At 44.7% G+C, this 20858-nt stretch overlaps 1 protein-coding gene across 8 annotated transcripts in view; it reads right to left on the reverse strand.

Annotated features, from left to right (window-relative positions):
• The window catches only part of KDM2B (lysine demethylase 2B), a 1898564-nt gene that overhangs the window by 1759882 nt on the left and 117824 nt on the right, over nucleotides 1–20858 (reverse strand). For all 8 annotated transcript variants that reach the window (XM_069619581.1, XM_069619583.1, XM_069619582.1 and 5 more), the window contains exon 2: nucleotides 10009–10153. In XM_069619581.1, coding sequence (XP_069475682.1) covers nucleotides 10009–10153 — 145 coding nt within the window. The remainder of the gene's footprint in view (nucleotides 1–10008; nucleotides 10154–20858) is intronic.

Raw genomic sequence — 20858 nt, forward strand, 5'->3', positions numbered from 1 at the left:
CAATGTAAATCCTCAGTGGCCATGGAGAAACTAGGATTTATAAAATCATTGGAATATCTACAATCGAGGGGAATGCACATCGACCTCATAGCCACGGACAGACACGTTTCAATAGCTAAGACAATGAGAGAGCAGTTCCCACATATTAAACATCAATTTGACGTATGGCATCTTGCTAAATCAATCAATAAGAAAATCAAATCTCGCCTACAGGGAAAAAAAAAGGTTTGGAAAGTATTTCACAGTGGTCCCAGTCTATCAGCAACCATCTGTGGTGGAGCTCCAAAACTTGTGAAGGGTCAGTGGAAATCCTACTTGAAAAATGGAGGTCACTGATGCACCACTGTACCAACGTTCAGCGCTAGACAGAAAATCAAGATTTCCACCAATGTGAACAGGGCCCTTTGTCCCCAGAGGAGGCACGGAAGAAGAAGTGGTTGATTCCATCTTCACCTACCCACAAAGCCATTGAGAAGATTGTTTTTGTTAAGAGATTTGAGGGGACTGACAGAATTCTGTCACACAGGAGGCTTTGAGGTGTTCCACAATATGTGCCTAAAGTACAGGACAAAGTGATTGCATTCCGGCATACAGGGCATGAAACATAGGACTCTACTAGCAGTCTTGGCCCATAACGAGAATGTGCGCCGTGAACAATCTAGGACTACGGGAAATGTAGGGATGCTTCGCTACACTACGGCCTTTGCAAAAAGAAATAAGAAATGGGTGGTCAAACCAGTATATGAGGAAATGGAGTTCCACTTTGTTAAAGGCCTTTTTGTTAATGTACTAGAGAAGCACACACATGGAATTCTGAGCGATTCTGTGCAGAGCACAGATACATTGCCACCAAACATTGCCACTGTGCCATGTCCACCCAAAGAAGAGCTCGTTGAGAAGTAAAAATCCCGGTTTAAATCATTATAATCTGATCGTCTTTTTGAAAAAAATGTTATTGTACAGTGAACATACAAAGTATGCTAACCCTAACCCCTCCCTTCACCATCCTGGGTGGCGAAAAACCTGGGTGTCATCTTTGACTTCTCTCTCTATTCACCTCATATCGCTGACCTTGTCAATATGTGTATGTATATATTTTTGTTGTTGTAACTAAGCTTCGCAATCTCATGTAAATGCTGCGCACGGTTACCTGAGGGGAGGCTTGCGCATTACAAATCATAAAACAAACAAACAATAAAATCTCACTTTCAACTCAACTCCTCGGGTACTTTATACTTTTCCTCACCTTCCCCCAAAAAGTCAATGTCTCTATAGTTATAGTTCTCCAGGGCTGCAAAGCTTGCGGACAACGAGGACAAACTTGGGGGCCTTGGAACGCGCCAAGCGAGGCGTTGCAGATGGGAGAGAAGCCAGTTCGCATTAGCACAGTGAGGCCTAGTACAAAGATGGAGTCGAAAATTCAAGTTCTCACAGATAAGGTTCTATTGTTTTTTGACCTTGAGAGACAGGGACCATGCCGAAAGGACTTCATTTGAAGGAGGGGTGCAATAACGTAAGAGTTGATATGGCTGAAAATTCTGAAATTATACCGAGTTTCATGTTAGTTCAGTATATGAAAAATCGTTGCCACAAACAGAGTGGAATTTACGGACTGCATTACGCAGAGACAATGGAAATGGCAAATATAATGTAAGTAACTCTTTAGACGATTTTATACTGGAATATAATAACAATAGCGTTCAGTTAAAGACAGGTTAAGTTGTACTTGTTCGTTCTGTGTGGCATATTACAATGAAGAGAAAGTAAGACATTTGTGGGATTGTCTTTCTAGCGGGCACATGGGCATGCATTTGCCCATTTGACACGCATGTAGACAAACTGTCGTTTCTCAGTGGTTCAACATTAATAAATCATTACATTGTGAGTTAACCTTGATTTCTTTCGTCAGTTTTCGCATTGCTTTTAGAGCCGAACATACTCCATTGCACTATCCTCGCAAGCAAATAGTTTCACCTCGGCCCTAATAAATAAAATGAATAATAGTAATAAAGATCTGCTGGTGAGACTAATTTCAATTTTTATGTTTTCAAAACAGGTACATCCTACTGTACTGCGACTGCCACCTATTCCAGACCCCGGCCGACGGATTCTTCAATCGCCAGCTGCAGCTTCTTGTAAACAACTGCACTACCTTGACTATCTTATGGGACGATCGCCAAGTGCCCATATGCCCTTACGCAGTACTAGCGGCTAGAAGCAACATATCAACCTTTACGGTGGCCTAGTGCCTAGTTGATGGAACAGCCTTGCGATTCACCGTGCGACCAAAGTGCTTCTTTTAATGAAAACCAACACCCTGTGTACCATAAAGGAACAGTGCGTGACTCAAGATAAACTTTAGCGGATTTGCGGATCGAGAGCAAAGAAAACAAATTCCAGTCCGATTTAATATGCCAATTGCTGAATATTCTCTAAACATTTAATGTCAAATAAATGTACTTTACCAAATGTACAATCTTGCTGTTTGATTTTAAAGTACAGTTTCATATTCCGAATTGTGGCGCGCTGTGTTGTGAGTTGATCTGTGTTGGTTTCCGGGTGAAGTCACGTAGAAGACGACTGGGCGTGTTTGCCTACGCAGCACAGTAATGTCACAGAGAGAGGCAGGGAATATGAATGTTTTGATAATGTCAGGCTCAGGGGCGGGGGATATGATTTAGTGCCGCAAAAGCAGGTCACACAGGGCGATGCGGCAATTGATAAGACTATCACAAAATGGCGGCGCCCTACAGCCTGTTTTCACATGTTTAATGGACGAAAACTCGGGTAAGGTCCATAGGAAATTTTTCTAATATCGACCGATTTAGGCTTGAAAACACATGGCCGACCCTTAGGGACAATAAGAATTTCTGACCGAACCATTCCTTTAACATTGATGATGTCCTGTTGGAAGGTATATAGGTCAAAAGCAGGTTATGCACCTCCATGGGGGGGGGGGGGTAAACTTTCTTCTCCCTCCCCACTCTACCTACATGAGGATAGACCTGCTATTAATTCCCAGGGAGCAAGTGGAGGACATCACATCCCCCACAGTGGAAACAGTTACATGGTCAGACCATGAAATGGTGATGGCATCCTGGCAGTTTGAAGCTAAACGAACGGTTAGCCCGGGTTGGCGCTACAATGATGTTCTTCTACGGGACCCGGTCTTTAGGGAGTACCTGGGGAATGAAATTCAATCCTTTTTCGAGGACAATGAGACAGGGGAGGTACACCCCAATAAAGTGCGGGAAGCTGCCAAGACCACAATACGGGGACTGTTGATAGTAGAGGGGGCCCGCAGAAAACGGGAGAGGGGACTCATTGAGAGTAAGCTTCGGGAAGAAATCCAGGGACTCAAGGCACAGCTGAGTGTAGGAAGGGGAGACAGTAATGAGTTGCTCCATCTCATCAGAGACAAAAGGCAGGCCCTACACGCCACTCATTGAGGAGTTCCTGAAGAAATTGAGATATACGAAACAATATTATGAGGGGAGACAGGGTGCGATCTCTGCTGGCGAACAAGGTCAGGGGGAGTAGAGGGGATAGAAGGGTGGAGGGGATCTGAGACAAAGAGGGTGATATGGTCGGCTCTCAAGGCGGGATACCTGGGTGTTTTGCAGTCTATATTGAGGCGTAATAAAGGAGGGAGCCAGAGCAAGGGGACCAGGCGATCAGGACATTCCTGGACAGCTTAGCAATCCCAGGCTTACCCTGGGGGAACTTGCGGCCCTGGAGGCTGAAGTCCTAGCCAAAGAGGTGGTGGCCACCATAGGCAGACTGAAGGCAGGTAAAGCCCTGGGGGAGGATAGATACACCACTGATTTCTTCAAACAATTCTAGGAGTTGTTGGCAGCCCTTTAAATAAGTAAGGTTCCCCCCCACCTTTTTGGAAGCCTGAATATTGGTCATACCCAAACTAGGGACGGATCCCACGCTCTGTGAGGCGTACAGACCCATCTCGCTTTTAAATGTAGATGCCAAGATCCTCGTTAGGGTGTTGACCACCAGGCTTGAGAGGGTTCTCCCCAGGTTGGTTCACCCGGACCAGGCACGCTATGTTAAGAATCGGCAGGGGGGGCGGGTAATCTACTCAAGACCCTACACGTGCTGCACTCACCCATGGTTAAAAAAGAGGGAGGTTTGATGTTGTCCTTAGACGCCGAGAAGGCTTTTGACTGTGTGATCCGGTCATTCCTGAAAGGGGTACTGGCATCGGTTTGGATAGGAGAGAAATGGGACGGTTGGATGACGGCCTTGTCCTCCAACCCAAGGGCAAGAGTGGTGGTAAACAGGGAAGAGAGGCGCCCGTTCGGGCTTGGACGGGGAACTAGACAGGGATGTCCCCTCTCGCCGCTCTTACATGCGCTAGTCATGGAACCATGGGCAATAGATGTCGGGACCGATGAGCGAATTCACAGTGTTCGGGTTGGGATGACAGAGTATAAGCTAATAAGCCTGTTCGTGGACGACACCCTCCTATACATATCGCACTCCCAGGCCTCTCTCCCAGTCCTGTTGGAAAAGCTTGAGGTATATGGACGGCTGTTTGGTTTCAAGGTGATATGATATGATATATGATAGGTTATTTATTACGTGCCCAATACCCAAGAGGTTTCTAAGTGCGGACCCGGGGATCGAACCTGCAGTGGTCTGTGTTGTCTTGATTCCAAGTCGAGCACGTTGCCCCTGAGCTATCCTCCCGAGACCCTTGGTAAACTCGTGGCACACCTGATAAGGCCAGAGAAAGCACAGATTGGGGAATATATGAAAGAACTTGAGCTCTGGGTTCAGGGGGACGGTTTCCGTTACCTACGGGTGGAGATCCCAGGGGACCATGGCGACTTATTTAGCTGTTATGGGCTAAAATAAAGAGAGACCTCGACCAGTGGGCCAGGCTCAACCTGTCCTGGATGGCGAGACTCAACTGTAACAAAATGGTCATCCTTCCCAAATGTTGGTTCCTATTTCAGTGGTAGTTCTCGCGCCCTTCCTGGATATGATTAAAGGTAGAGTTCTGACATTTGTATGGGCGGGCAAGAGGCCTACGATAGCATACAGGACTCTCATCTTGTCAAGGGAGGGGCTCTCAGACTTGGGGACATACTATAGGGCAACCCAGCTGCGGTTGTTAGTCAACCATCTGGAGTCACAATCAGAGAAGCAATGGGCTGCAATGGACAACTTAATCCTTGCACCTGTGACCCTGGGCGAATGGCTGGGAGTCCTCCGTCACCCTATGTTGGAAGTATTACGGTCGATCTGGAGGGAGGTGACATGAGGTGGATCACGACCTGGCCTTCCCCCCTCAGTTGCATTTGGGCCACCCCCGCTAAGGCATCATATAGCTGACCTGCGACAATTTCAGGAATGGTACGAGGCAGGGCTTAGTAGGGCGAGAAAGCTGTGGGCGGGTGGAGAATTTCTGTCCATAGGAACCTTGGAGGAACTTCTGCAGATTGGCCAGCTCTCTCCCTTCCGCTACCTGCAATTGAAGGGAGCATTTATGGCCCCCCACTGGGGGCATAACCTGAGATGAGAGCTCACCACTTTTGAATTGCTGCTGCTACAGGGGTGATACAAAGGAACGCATAGCAAGGATATACAGGGTTCTCCTGAAAGCGGAACTCCCGCAGATGCCTAAAGCTAGGGAGAAGTGGGCCGAGGACCTGCAGAAAGACATATCTGATGAACTATGGGCCACCATATGTAGAAGGGTTTTCCAATCCACGGTCTTCCTCTAGTTAAGAATGCAGGCCGTTAAGATCCTGCACCACTGGCATCTCCCCCCGCTCTGCCTGGCCAAAATGTATTCAGGAACTGACTCAAAGTGCTGGAAGTGTCGAGCCTCCAGCACAGATTACTATCACATCTGGTGGGACTGTGCCCATATGCAGATTTAATGGCGGGAAGTCCTCTCCTGGATTAAAGGGTTGAATGGGATCACGCGCAGCTTATCCCCATGGGGGCTCTTGTTTGAGGTATGGGGGGGCGAGGAAGAGGTAGAGGGGAACGACATGACCCATACCCTCCTGGTGGCAGCCAGATGTGTGGCACAGTTCTGGAAGCGGAGTAAGGCTTCTATTGAAAGGAAATGGCTAGGGAAAGGCAGGGCGATTTACGAGATGGAATACCTGACGCACATTCTCAACGAGCCCAGAGTTAAAATTGGAGAGCTGTGGTTACTGTTTTTTGCAAAGTATGGTGCTCAGCCCTAGGGCTAGTGGACTAAGGAGCTCACAATCGCCCCGCGAAGTCGTATTGGGGTTGTAAGCGTTGCATGCCGAGGGGGAGGAGGGGACAGGGGACATTGAACGCACAGTAACGACAAGGCGAGTGTTGATATTGTTAAGGTTGTTCATCTTTCTCTTCAAGTGCCTTACATTCTTGTAATAAAATGTGAATAAAAATGTGATTTTCCCCAAAACAAAAAGTAAAAAGCAGAATATGGACCTTTGCAGGAGGCTGTGTGAGCTCCACATTATGGGCTTCAACTTCTGATTTAAAATGTTAGAAGAATTGAATCGATCGGCATAGGCTAACTGCTCCCATAATAATAGTTGCGCAATGGCCAGTTCTTTAGCTTTCATGTTCTTTGAGCTAGGACCATTCTTTGCAGGGCCAATAAAATTGCATGCCTATAAATGTAAAATTCAATGAACAACTGCAAAAGCCAACATTATTGGCTTTTTCAATGCTTGTTTGTTGAGTAGTTTTGGCAAAGGATAGTACACCAGCCTTCCCCCTTGTACCAAGGGTCGGGACTTGGGATCATCAAGGGGTAACAAGGACCTTTCCCAACTTAGGGAGTGGATCCTAAACAGGCAAATACTAGAACCAACCCTGTCCCACAGGCAAGAAGTGGGAGTTGGTGGAGGTCATCACCTTCCAAAATCCCCTCATGTGCCATGAATGTTAATGCTGGATCACCCATCTGTCACCCAATGCCTTCCAGTACTTTTTCTGGCCAGAGCTCTCCATTTTGTATTTCAGGAACACAATTTCCCGAATTCCCTGTAGGTCCAACAAACAAATCCAGAGAAACGCTACTCACAAAATGAGCCATGGGACTACAAAGATAGAGCCTCCTGCTTAGCAGAATGAAGCAGGACTTACCGTAGTGAAACGCTGGACAAACAGTATGCCGAGAAAACGCCAGAGACTGCAGAGGGATCCATGAAGGAAAAGGGGGTCTTTATCTTTAGGGTACTGAAAATGGATATTTGCAGTCCTACCGTGACTATAGTTATATTTTGCCAAGTCACTGTTGGTTATGCTCCTTTCAGAGATATTATTGTGACTATGTGCTATATACGGAGCATTGTCCTCTACTGGAATTGTTTTATTCTACATATTGTTGTTTAATGTTTTAGGCTTTTTAGTATCAATTACATCGATGCCTGTTATCCGAGAATCTTTGAGCCCTATGCACTTTATTGTAATATATTGTTTAACTTGTTTTAACTTTGCACATCGCCGCTCAATATTTTGGGATGTTTACATTCCCGGATGCTGGAATTTTCAATTTTCTATTATGCATTTTAATGTATTATTCATTCGTCCATACGTGTGATGTTTTAATGACACAATTCTTTAATGTATTGTCAATTGTATATTTATACATTTATTTTTTACTGATTGAAAATGTGGTGGCGCTTAATGGGGGGTTTAAAGCTGTGATTCATGATGACCACCGGCCCTGGCTAAGGAATAGCTACAGTTTGGCACCTAGAGACAGGCGATTGCTAGAACCAATAGAGCAGTGAAAGAAAGAAGTATAAAAGGCAGGAATTCTTTATTATTATTATTTATATATTTATAATGCGCCGAAGCTCGCAAGCATCAGTGCGCGACAATTAAATGAAGACGAAAGGGCACAGGACTAGAACAAAAATGAATGTGCGTTGTGCGGGTGAGGTCACAGGAAGTGGAGGTGGACTGAGAGAACAGGCAGAGGAAGGATGGTGGAGCAAAGGGCTGAGAGTTGGTGGCACAGTTGGGGTAGAGTAAAAGTGAGGTATTTGCTGTGAGAGAGAGTGGTACCATATTGTAAGATTGGAGTAGTGAGAAGGAAAGCGTGCTTGGGGGTGAACATAGCAGGAAGCGTGAGAGTGGTTTGAGCAAGAGTGAGGAGAGGGGTGAGGAACTATGAGAGAAGGCTGAGGAGAGAGAAGAGAAGGGTGAGGAGAGAGAAGAGAAGGGTGAGGAGAGAGAAGAGAAGGGCAAGGAAGGCAGAGAGAGTGTGAACATGGCAGAGACTGAAGCGGAAAGAGAAGAGACTAAAAGGAGGGAGTGATAGAGGGCGGAGGAAAGGTGACAGAGTAGAACTGTCAAATAGAGGAAGTAAAAATATCAGGGAAAACAAAGAAAGGGAGCAAATAAATGAACGAATGGACCAGTGTGTCTGTTATCAGCATGAGCAAACCATCATTCCTATAGAGAAAATCTGGGAAAGAATATTAGGCTAGCAGTCCCTTAGAAGTAAGACAGATAAGGTGCTAGACTTTTGGCCCTCATTTATAGCTAGTTTTGAAACAGTAGGGGTTATTGATCACTAGCTATCCCACCTAGGGATTTAGGAACAACTGGATTTGGTAGGTGGGAGCCCACAGGAGAATGAGACAGGGTTGGCCATACCAACCGGGCGATCAACTGTAAACCTGAATTACTAGAATTGTCTTAACTAAAACCCTTGAATCAAACTTTGAAGTCTGTGACTTTGTGAGGTCATCTGTGACACCATATACGTACTCATTTAAAATCTTCCAAACATGACTTACATTTGGATTTGTTGGGTTGTTCCTTATAGCCATACCTCAAAGCCTTACGCAAAAAAGCTGTTGGCCAAGTACACACGTTCAATAGCCACGATCCCCCAACACATGATGCTTCACCTCAGTTGTTGAGAGATGCACTTTCTTTGCTTTCCCACACGGTTGCAAATTATCAGAATTGAGCTAATGCTCCTATAAAAAACACAGCAGCCTGGACATTTTTTTATTATTACAGGCTAGTTGTAACAGCACACTAAGAAATAAGAAAATGGATTCAGAATTGTTCTGTACTCAGTTGCCACAATGCCTGCTGCTTGAGCCAGCATAGAGAATAACTGCAGCTGTTACTGCTGCACTTAAAGCCGTGACAAGCTTTTCAAATTCCATGCCTGTAAAATAGTTTTTTGTTTGCTTTAACTTCACGCATCATGTAAAAAAGGGTATAATGTCTAGCACTGAAGTTTCAAATCTGAAAAACCCACATTTCATTACTGAGTTAACATTTCCACAATAGGCTAAACTCTGATGAAACCTCAGTCAGTCATACTGTTTTTCTGGTGAGAGATCAAATTGACACTTTCCCTTGGGATGTTCACGATGGATACATCCATGGAGACTTGCACTCTCCTACTTGAGCTAACAAGCCTATTAAAATATGTAAACAATATGGCCAACAGAAGTATAAGTATTACCATAAAGAAAAGAAATGGGTATCATAAAGTCATAAACAGACGAACCAAAATGTTAAAGCAGTGAATATTTCCCAAACAACATCTCATTCAATTAAGGTACCAAATCAAATTCCGGTCAATTAGTAATTTTCAAGAACCAGTGCATAGAACCTTGGCATATAATCATCATACACGCTAGTGGTGTTTTACAACAGACACATGAAGAATTGAAACACTTTGTATTTAACCTTTGCAAATGTGGCAAATATGTATTACGAGAGCAGTTATACATTATTTTGGAACATGCATCTTTTCATGTCCTATAAAAGAATTTGTTGATACACCACTATTTTTCTCATTGTTGAAAACTTTTCGTACTTAAGGTACAGGCACTGCCTTCAAAATCAACCACCCACTCACATTCCTATATCCAACGTCTGCCCATATCTCCTATTATTTAGGCAGAAAAAGGGAAACTTCTAACTTACATGCGTGCCTCTCTCCCTCCCCCGCCGGCAATGTTGAAAGTAATAATGCAGTATAAACTCTCCCTTCAGTTTTACCTGTGCCCTCCATGACCCGCACAAAGTCCCCATTGTAAGAGCTGCTACTCAGTTTCTCTTCCAGGTTGAAGCTTCTGATGCTGGTGATTTCCTCCACGTCTGAGAGGTCCTCGTTCTCCTCGTACCCCCTCCTGCCCACAGCGCGCTGCACACAACATAAGAGAAAAGGCTTGAAGTGGGCACATGGAAACACTTGAATAAAAGATTGCATACAACAATTCTCCCCATAGATTAAACATTATTTCTGCACATTTCCCATTTCCCAAAAAGCTACCCTATGGATGTCTAATGTAGACCAGCCAACCTTGGTAAAAAACATATACTTTGATCCAGTTCTGTAAGGGCGGAGTGGAGGGGATAAATTAACAGATCAATGTTAATTATGCAAGTGTTATCCACTACTCTAGCCTCTCCCTACACACTTTCCTTTCGGAGCCTTACTCCTATGGGCAGGGGAAGCAGGGGGAGGGCATTAAGAGGAAAAAAAACACTGGGAGAATGAAGTTCCAAATCTGTAATAATATTGAAATATAACGTCTGGTTAACCGAAGGATTGCAGCAAGATTGTTGTGGCCTGCACACCTGATTCAAGGAATGTCTCTAATGATCTTCCAAAGATTAATATTAATGGGTCTTTGGGTGCAGAGGGAGTAAAAGAACACAGTTCACGTAATGAAAGCTGCAACCGTAATACTGCCATTATAAAAGTGTCCTAAAGTAATGGACACTCCTGTCCCCTGCACACCTTCTAAGCTGATCTAGTCAGTCGGTAGTACATTTATCAGGTAACATATTCTTAGTAGTATGTATCATGGATAATAAACATCAATAATATCAATGATTAAACTTTGTCAACATCTTATATAACAGAATCAAGACCTCTGACACTGTATATATCAATTATTTAATCAGAACATATTAAAATGATGAGCGATACGTGTTTTCGGGCTATGCCCTTCTTCGGGAGCAATTATCTTGATGAATTCTATTTCTTTGTGATTTATGGCGTATCTGGAGAATAAGTACATAATAAATATGTTATGAGTCAAAATGGTTTCATTCTAATATGTACAAACAATTGCTTTGTTAATCACCTGGTTGACTTCTGTAGTCACAGTAGGTCGAAAAATTCTTTGTTTAATCTCCAAGTCCGTTAATTCCACAGAACCAAATAAAGTGGTCAAATCAGACCCATTACAAATGATCACAAAAAAAACGAATAGCCTCTCAGTCTATTGTTTAGAGCATGAGCGTAAGGGCAGGAAATCCCGGGAAGGTGACACGACTATGGAAGCAGAGACGACGGGACCTGATGGCGAACAAAAGGCTGTGGTCCTACCAGCTGCGAGTTGAAAGTCGCTTCAGAATTCCAAAGGGGCAACTCCCTGCCACTGTAGAAGGTCACGGCGGTACCACCTTCATGTGCAGCGTGAGGACTTGAAAGGAGACTAGTCGCGCTGGCACAAAAGCCTCGACTGAACGGAAGGTCTTGAAAAACTATCAGCTGTTAATTCCACGGAACGAAGTAAAGTTGTAAAATTGTTTATCAGGTAACATATTCTTAGTAGTATGCATCATGAATGATAAACATCAATAATTTCAGTGATTAAACTTTGTCAACATCTTATATCACAGAATCATGACCCCTGACACTTCATATCTATCAATTATTTACTCAGAACATTCTCATTTGTGATAATTTGTAATTGGTACGATTTGACAACTTTCCTTAGTTGCATTTGCACAGATAATTAATATTTCACAAATGTAAGAACATATGTAAAGTGTAATTCAGCTTTTTAGTCTTTTCGTCAAGTGTTGTGAGAAACCAAAGGGTGTCTCACCAACTAGTCCCTTGGGATCTGTCATCCAGGTGGCCATGGCACAGCCATCGCTATTGAATCCAGTCCCAGGGGGTGGACAAGTGCAGGAGGATCAACTGGATGGGTGGTCCCTGGGGAGTGGGAGAAGAGCACCCGGAGGAGAGACGCAGTATCCCTGTTCCCATTTCCCTGTAGAACACGCTCATTCCATGTACTATCTAGGAACTTTATCCCCCCCCCCTCTTTCCTACACACACTCTGCTGCACGGACAAACTGCTTCAGGAAAAGACAGACTCGCACACAACCAGTCCGTTTGACATATCCCAACATCAGAGTCAGGCAGAGTCAGGCATTTAACCTTAATGACTCGCACCTGAATCCTGTTACCTTTCCCCACTGCGATAAAAGGCGGAGCATGAGGGCACCCGGAGAGCAAGGCAAGAAGGGCTAACGAAGCGAGCAAGACCAGCAGAACGTAAGGGCAGGAAATCCCGGGAAGGTGACGCGACTATTGAAGCAGAGCAGACGGGACTAGGAGGTGAACAAAAGGCGTGGTCCTACGATCTGCGAGGTGAAAGTCGGTACAGAATCCCAAAGGGGCAACTCCCTGCCACTGCAGAAGGTCACGGCAGTACCTCCTTCATGTGCAGCGTGAGGACTTGAAAGGAGGCTAGTCGCGCTTGGCCAAAAGCCTCGACTGAATGGAAATCTTGATAAACTGTATCAGCCACTGCCGGTGAGTGAAAAGGGAGACCAGCTTGTATTGATAAATGAAAAGGACATTAACGTTTGAAGTGCTCATTGGGTAGTCGAGAAACCGAGAGTGAAAGCAAATTGTAACAAGAATGAAGAATGCTGAGATGTGCGTGTGAGAGAAGCCGTGAAAGAAAATAACTAAGAAAGGAGCCGAATAGTCAAAGTGTTCATACAAGGAGAAAGTCAAGGCTACAAGACCCCTCGTACAGTCGAAGGTCTTTGACAAGGAGTGAAAGGAACTGCAGATACCAGGAGGCCTCGGGAGAGGAGGCCGGTATAAACCTTTGCACTGTATCCAGTATTGTGGTATGCGTGTAGGGTGGCAGCGGCAAGAAAGAGAAGCTTGAATGTGAAAAGTAAATGCACTCGCTACACTAAAACAGAGTGACCCGGCTAGACGCGATCGCCTATTGGAAGTCTCTGTATAGAACTGGCAAGTACTTAAAGTGAAAAAGTGAAAGATTGCAAAGTAGCAAGTGTGATGTTGGCTGTATGCAGGCTTGCGCCTGATCGAGGGAAGCCAGAACTGCCTACAGAGGAAGGTCTGAGCCTGGAGGAAGGGGACCTGAGTGAACCAGTGAAAGTGAACCAAATATTTGTTTAAAAAGACATTAAAAGTTCCTGAATGCTATAAGCTAATAAAACTGGTAAAGTTAACTGAACTGTGATTTGAATGCTACAGTGAGCCAGACGGCGGGATGCCAAGTGAAAGCAAGGGAAAGTGAATCCTGCATTTTGATAAAGTGACTGAACAATGGTGTAAAGACGAAGGTTAACCCAACGAAGGGGTATAACGAGAAAGCCGCAGAAGAGGGGAATTCTGCATGGTGAGAGCTTGGGAAAGGTCTTGTGCTGTCAAGCACAAGACAATGATTCAAGAGACCCTGCCTTTTTGAAAGAAACGGCTTCCTGATGCCTATAAACTCAAGGGTGCTCACAGTCATGCCATTATTCTGCTTTGTCTTGTGATGCAACGTGGGAAAGGCAGTGTATTAATTCAGCAGTCCTGAACTACCGAAACCCTTTTGGACATTTTAGTTTGCATTACACTCTTTTGTTATACATATCACTGTCCCGCACCCTTTTGTTATATAGAGTAAGGATTTGGCAATAGGTTTATTAGTATAGGTCATTTTGTTTTGACACAACACCACTAGGACCGCGTTTTCTTTACTTTGATGGTTGTAGCTTGCTCCCATCTTAGATTAGGTTTATACTGTTCAATAAACACCTTTGGATTGTACTCCCGCTTCTGATAACCATGCCTTCCTTACATAGTATATCGACCAAAGTCTAAATTGGTAAAATGTTATAGAACGTAACAATCAGGGCACAAAATGTGCACTTGCTACTAGCAATTGGCCAGTGATAATTGACTCTTTGAGAGTAAGAAATAGAAACAAGATGGCTGACTGAGTCCCTTTTCCATTTCTATGGCAGTGGCCATGAGCGGGAGGTGCACCGGGACCGGAGCACAAAGCTACAGTCCAGCAGGTAAGTGGGGAAGGAGGGAGGGGTTGGGGAAGGGATATGGTTTGTTTTGGTGGGGGCGCAATAGGGACAGGCTCCCTGTTGCCTCCCCACATTTGAAAAACTTGAAAAATGGCACCACCCAGGGAAGGGCCTCGGATGGCTGGAAAAAGCGGGTGGAGAATGTATATTCTCTCCCACTGCTCCAGCCACCTGAGTGGCTGAGCACACCTTCCCCGGGGGCAAATGGTTTATTCTTCCTGCTCACAATATCAATCATTCAGTTGGTTGAATAAGTCTCTGTGTTAAATTAATGCAGTAAGCAACCGCCAGGTTAAGGGAGGGGAAATCAAAATTATAAGCTATGACAACAACTTGTCAATCCCTCCCATTGTCTATAAATAATAACCCATACTAATTGTATATGCAATATCAGCTGGTTGCTCAAAGAGAAAATTCCACAATGGCATTATTAGACCAGACTGTCTGTTAGGAAACATGTGGTGGTGAGAAATGCCAGAGTACGCTTTAAAGGGTAGTAGTAGGACAGACTTTCAGTGAACGCCTGGCAAGCAGATTCCATGCAGGGAGGCAGAACTGGACAGGACCAATGACTGCTCGGAAGAGGCCAGATAGGATCAGAAGCATTGCAGATATATTTTCCATCTCTGTCCCAACTCTAATATATTGTCATTTTGCCACATTTCTAAATCCTAGTTTTATTCTTGCTTCTACATTTCAGATGCTTGAATTTGCCTTTTAATAACAGTTTTTGTTTTCCATGGTTTTTGAAAACCAAGAGTGGTCATGTTGTATTTTCTTTAGATTAGCTTCCAGCTGTCCTCCCATGTTTGAGAAAACACGAAGTGTAGTTGTGGGAAAGGTTTGGGTACAGCTTATCTCATAAAAATATATCTCCTTTTTCACTTCTTCCATGTAGGATAATAATTGGACCTATATATTCACAGGAAGGGATGATAAACAGTAAGTGGACTTCAACTTTTTCAAGTGCATTTTTAATTTATAACCTGAGATTGCGTTTAGGACATTTCCCTTAGGTGCTATGGGGTTTTAACATGTTATTTAGCCCTTTCCATTTAATGAATTTACAGTGGACGGCATAAACATCACCTGGCTACTTGCTCGCCAATCCTTACAATGCAATTGTGAGTAAATCTTTACTTTTACTGTGCCAATTTTAGGTGGCTATAAACATTGTTGATTGGTTCAAGGCAGTGAATAGGAAAAACAAAATAGGATACCCGGTCTATATTCGACTACATCTTTCCTGATGTTATGGACCTTACGTTGGACAACGCTATTTTTAATGCTTATATATTATCTCTAGTTAATATATATGTGTTAAATAAAAGAGTGGGCACTCTTTATGCATTTCTTCTTCTGTGTAAAAAGAGGCAGTGTTATGTTGTGTTAATACATGTGTACCAAGCACCAAAACGGCCCAGAGGCATATGGCGCTACACTGTATAGTAAGTGGTAGACACAACAAAACAGATAAAACAGACAAATAAGCCATGAAGAACCTAAGTAGAGAGAAGGCTCAAGGGTGCATTACCTAAACAGAAAGGTTTTTAGGTTCTTTTTAAAACAAGATCTGCAATTTCATCTCTCTAAGGCCAGGCGGGATTATGTCCCATGCTCTAGGTACAGCTGCAGAAAAACTCCTTTTACTGACCAAGGTCAATTTAGACCTTGGCACCACCAGCAAGTTGGTGTCATTGAATCCCAGTGCTCTCCGCACTGGTTTTCTCCTCAATGTTTCCAGCAGGTACTCTGGGCTAATCCGTGCCAGGCATTTGTGTGTTATCAACAGTAGGCAGTAGTCTATTCTGGCTTCAATGGGTAGCCAGTGAAGCTTTCGTCTCGCCTCAGAGATGTGATCTCCTCTTTTCAGATCTTCCATTGCTCTCCCTGCGCTATTTTGGATTACTTGTAGTCTGGCACAGCAGTCTTTACAAATACTGATAAAGAAACTACTACATTAGTCAATTTGCATGCTAATAATAGCCCCGGTTACTGTCTCACAGCTTTTTTGTTGTTAGATAAGGCTGTATCTGTGATACTAATTTAACATAGCATGCTGAAACGGAGACAGGCTATTTCACTGAGCTTGCATGTTCGGGTTTTGGTCCAGGTATATACCTTTCACATTCTGTTTTGTGGCAATCCTACAGCCTGCAATCTGAAAGTGTCGATACTCTGAACCCAGTTTCTCTACTCTGGCCCCTGTACCTACCACCATCAACACTGTCTTAGCATTTAACGCTAAGCCGCCTTTTACCATCTAAGCCTGGATCATCCCATACACTTTACTAATGTTACTTGCATCCTCCTCATACATTCCTGATAAGGGACTTACACATTGCATATCATCTGCGTAATTAGTAAAGAGCACACTCTAATGTTCCAGCATCTGAAAGAGTGGTACTGTAGAACTGTAGTACAGTGACGGAGAGAGACATGCACCCTGTGGGACTATATATTGCAAATTAGCAAGAGCTGGTTCCACGCTTTTGCTAAATACCCTTATAAGTCTGTTTTCCAGAAAAGACTTCACCCATGCTGCTGCACTGTTCAAGAAAAAGGACACTTTCTTTAATATATCGATCTACAAAGGGTGGTCCACCAGATCAAACGCAGCAGAAAGGTCCCGCAGCATGAGCAATACTATATGCCCTTTGTCAATTACTTTTAGCATATCGGATTTAAGATCCAGCAGGGCTGTCCTTGTGTCACGATGTTGTGTTAGTGTTATTGAGGACATGTACTGTTATTTAAACAAGGGTAATACACATTTTTCTTAGATGTACTGGAAGTAGGCCCGTGGAAATGTTGACGTCCAATAGCAAACCTGTCAGGGGCTCAGAGCGGAGGTTACTCTTGCGCTGAACGCAGAGATCTACCACTCATCAGAGCGTTGCATCAGGTTTTGCACTGTTCTCGGCTGCCATTTTTACTGCCTCTGGGATGAAGGTTCGGCTGACTGATGCAATTGCTGCTCCTGCAGAATCCTTCTCATGGTGTAAAATTGCTGGAAGCTACAGGGATCAAAATTAAGATTGGATAAGCAGAAGCCAGAAGCAGCTCCTGGGTATTACAAGGAAGGCATGGTATCAAAATAAGAGACACACGTTTATTGAACTTTTATCAGGGGTGCGAAAAAAGGCCTATGTAACCCTAAATCTACGATGGGAGTAAGCTACGACCATCAAATAATAAGAAGACAGTCTTTGTGAAGTCTAGTCAAATAAAAAGGGCATAGACAAAAAAATCTATTGCCAATCCTTACCGCTATGCTACACAATAGTTTGGGATAATGTTCACAAAAGAAAGAAGTGTTCAAAAAATGCTAAGTCAGGATGTGTAGGCAGGGGCTTCACTTCCCCATGTTTTTAGCACGGGAGACAAGGCGGGTCACTTGAGCTCAGCACACTCCTGGGCTTCTCTGCCACGAGGTCACAATTTCTTTTTCATATAGCAGGGCCTTTCTTTGCCCCAGTCTCTTTGGTGTAAAGTCTCTTGCCTCAGAGGGCCTGATGTTCCATAAACAAAGAGAAAAAGTTGCTTCCTTGGATTTCACGTCACGTCATTTATTCTTCACTCTGGATCCCCCTCTTCCGGGCTCAGATTCTCCCCCCCATCCTCCATTCACAATCGGTCTCCCTCACTCAGCTTGGCTCAGACCTATTCATTCACAATTTCTTCCTGGGTGGTTTTTGCTATTCACCCCAGGATTCCCCCTTTGCTTGTCCCAGGCGCCCTTTTCACAATTAGTCCCCCTCAGACAGGCTCAGACCAATTTCTACAAGTAGGCAATTGAAGACTTTCGAATGTGCACAGGATTACACTCAACTCGTTGCAGGACCACTTCGATTCACCTTATAGTAATCTTGTTACATGCTCTGGGGTACCAAAACAGAGACCTTCGAGTGTGCACCCACGTGGCGCCGTACCACTCTATTTCTGGTATCGTTCTTTGTTCATACAATGTTGCTGCTTGCAACCTTGAGCATCACACAGCCCGGCTGGTTATCAGCTTCTCCCGACTCACCGGCTGTCCTGAGCACGTTGTCATTGCTCTGTTGTCTGAGTCAAAGACGGACCCAGAGGCAATATCTTTGCCCCGCCTTGGCCAACAATGCGGGAGAGCCCTGTGTACCTTCGACAAACACTGCATTGCTCGTCAGCTGGTACTCCTGGTCTTATGTTTCTTTTCATTGAGGTTTCCCGAAAGTAACGATCCTTTCTCGAAAAGGACAAGGGCAATTCCCTCCTTGTCGTCTTTTCTGGTTTCACTGCCTTTCTGCTCGATTTAAGCTGCTTTTTCGTGTGTTTGTCCTCGCTCAGATTGTGCTTTTGTGCTCTGCCTTTTATCCGTGTGGGGAAGTGTGATGGAAGTCAGGTGTGAGTAATCAGCAGTAATTGCCTGACTCTGCCTGAACCTTGTGCTGGGACATGTCAGGTATACGGCTCTAGTGTTAGTCCGTTGTTGCTCACGATGAACTGCCTGTGAGAAAATATTTGTGTTGCAAAGGGGTGCGGGGGGGCTGAGTGTCTATATATCCTACCTGAGAGGATGGGAAAGGGTGTCCTAAGGAGGGGATACCCCGTCTTTCCCTTCAGTGCCACACTTCCACTCCCCGAAGAACCCCCATCGAGGTGATCCTTCCGCACTGGTCCACCCACAGGAACTGGGTACAATAGCGATGGCCTTGTCCTGGCCACCTGGATGACAGATCCTCGGGGACTAGCGAGTAGGACACCTTCAGGTTTCTCACAGTATCCAACTTAAACCAATGACCAGGAGTTACCACTGGGGAAGTAGCAGCTAATACAGTGTTCCACTCCAACTTCCACGTAAGATGCAAACATATCATTTTGTCCATTACTTATGACCTTTTATGCTTTAAAGTTCTTATGGAGGCCTTGTTATGTTTATTTACTGATTGCCCCAAATGCACAGAGTTAAATTCACACAGGTTTGTTTGTTCGGCATCTGTTGGCCTTGGAAGCCAAATGTAGCTCTGGGTGGCTGTTGGTGTCAAGCTAACCAGGCTCTTCTAGGCTACAAGCAGGAGCTAAATAGCTTCTAGCCCCCCTCAATTTCAAACCCTGAAGCTATGCAGCTCCTGTTTGCAGTTAAGAAGAGACTCGTTAGGTTGCCACCAACATCCACCATAAGCTACTTTGACTTCTGACAGCAACTATTACTATGCAAACATACCCATGTGATATTAACTCTGCATGTTTGCGAAGGTTGTGACAGGGCCGCTTACTCTGCCCTGTAACGGATTGAAGGAATCCCAACCCCTAACACCGAATCAGGTGCCGGAGTGCATGTGGCCGGACCCCTTCCCAGCCAGTCCTTAGCTGCAAAGACAGAAGCACTGGCACCAGACATCAGCCCGGCAGCATCAGAGGACCCCACCAGGAAGAGGGACACCAGGTGCAGTGACTCTGCAAAGCAATGAGAGCAAGTGGGACCGCAGGAGGTGGCAGTCAGAACACGGACCCACTGATGAACGTGACCTCAATACCGGAGAGGAGAGTTTGAGAAAGCCATGAGCAAGCGCAGCATGGGGAAGAAGAGCGTGGCTCAACAGGCTTAATCTGCTGGAACCAAACCATGGAGGAGAACCCACTAGCCCACCAGGGAACTTAATATTGAACAATGAAAAAAGGAGGTTGCTAGACCTTTTTTGGGCTGCACCGTCATTCAATATACTGTTATTTAGACATAAATGAAGAGCTGCTATGCTGGGAAGATGATTACACAACCTAGTGCTGTACCAACAATTGACCACGAAACATATTATCAAACGCAAGCGCTCTGCTTTTTTGAATTGTTTTCATCTTAAGTTAAATCAAGTGTATCCAACAAGCAAATGATTTCTTTCTCATGTGCTCTGTGTGTTAGTAACGTAACAAATGTACATTTCTTCATGTGCTAAAAGGCAACAAATTGCGTGTCAAAAAGATCCGCTGACTGCATGGTCATGAGCTTCGCCCTAACAAGCTTTTTCAAGGCATTAGCAACAACAACGTACAATCTTAAATTAGAATAGTTTCAGAACACTCCCATCAAATGAACTGGTCAGTCTTAGATTCTAGCGTCCCTTATATGCTCATTGGCATCCATAATTGTATTGCATTCCATGTGCTGGCACTTCACCCGTATTAAGGAATAGATTGTGAGGATTCAGAAGTACAATCATCAGCTGGCTCCCAAAACCATTCCACTTATGATGCAGCTATTGCTACAGCACCACAGTGTTCTGTGCACAGAAGTGGCAGCTAGCTAACTTAATATTGAAAATGGGCCTCTAGGAAGGCTATGGCAATAGGGGACAGCAGCCCGCTATGGACTGCTATAGTTGTTGTTCCCTGAATGCGGCAAGCCGCAGGGACCAGAGGGGGGCAGGGCTTAAAGCCCTTATGAAGCATTCAAAGCCCTCCCCTGCCCCACCTTTTCAGCTAAGGCAAGCTGATTGGCTAGGGTGAGATGGCCAAACCTGGGCAGGACAGATTTATTTAAGAAGGGGTTTTGTGAGGGTTTGGTTGTTGGGTTTAGTAGGGTGAGGCCAGGAGGTGGAAGAATGACGACCAACAGACCGGAGAAGGAGTGCAGTGGTGGTTGGAGAGACGGTTCTGTTGAGTGAGTGTACTTGCGAGAGAGGAGACAGTGAAGTAGTAGTGAGCGGTAGTGATATTGAGTTGGAGTAGTGGAGGTGTTGGTAGGCGATTAGCGGTTGTAAGTAGAGGTGGGAGTAGTGGTAGCA

This window comes from Ambystoma mexicanum, chromosome 10 (genome assembly GCF_040938575.1).
Source record: "Ambystoma mexicanum isolate Mex_15411 chromosome 10, UKY_AmexF1_1, whole genome shotgun sequence".
Lineage (NCBI taxonomy): Eukaryota > Metazoa > Chordata > Amphibia > Caudata > Ambystomatidae > Ambystoma > Ambystoma mexicanum.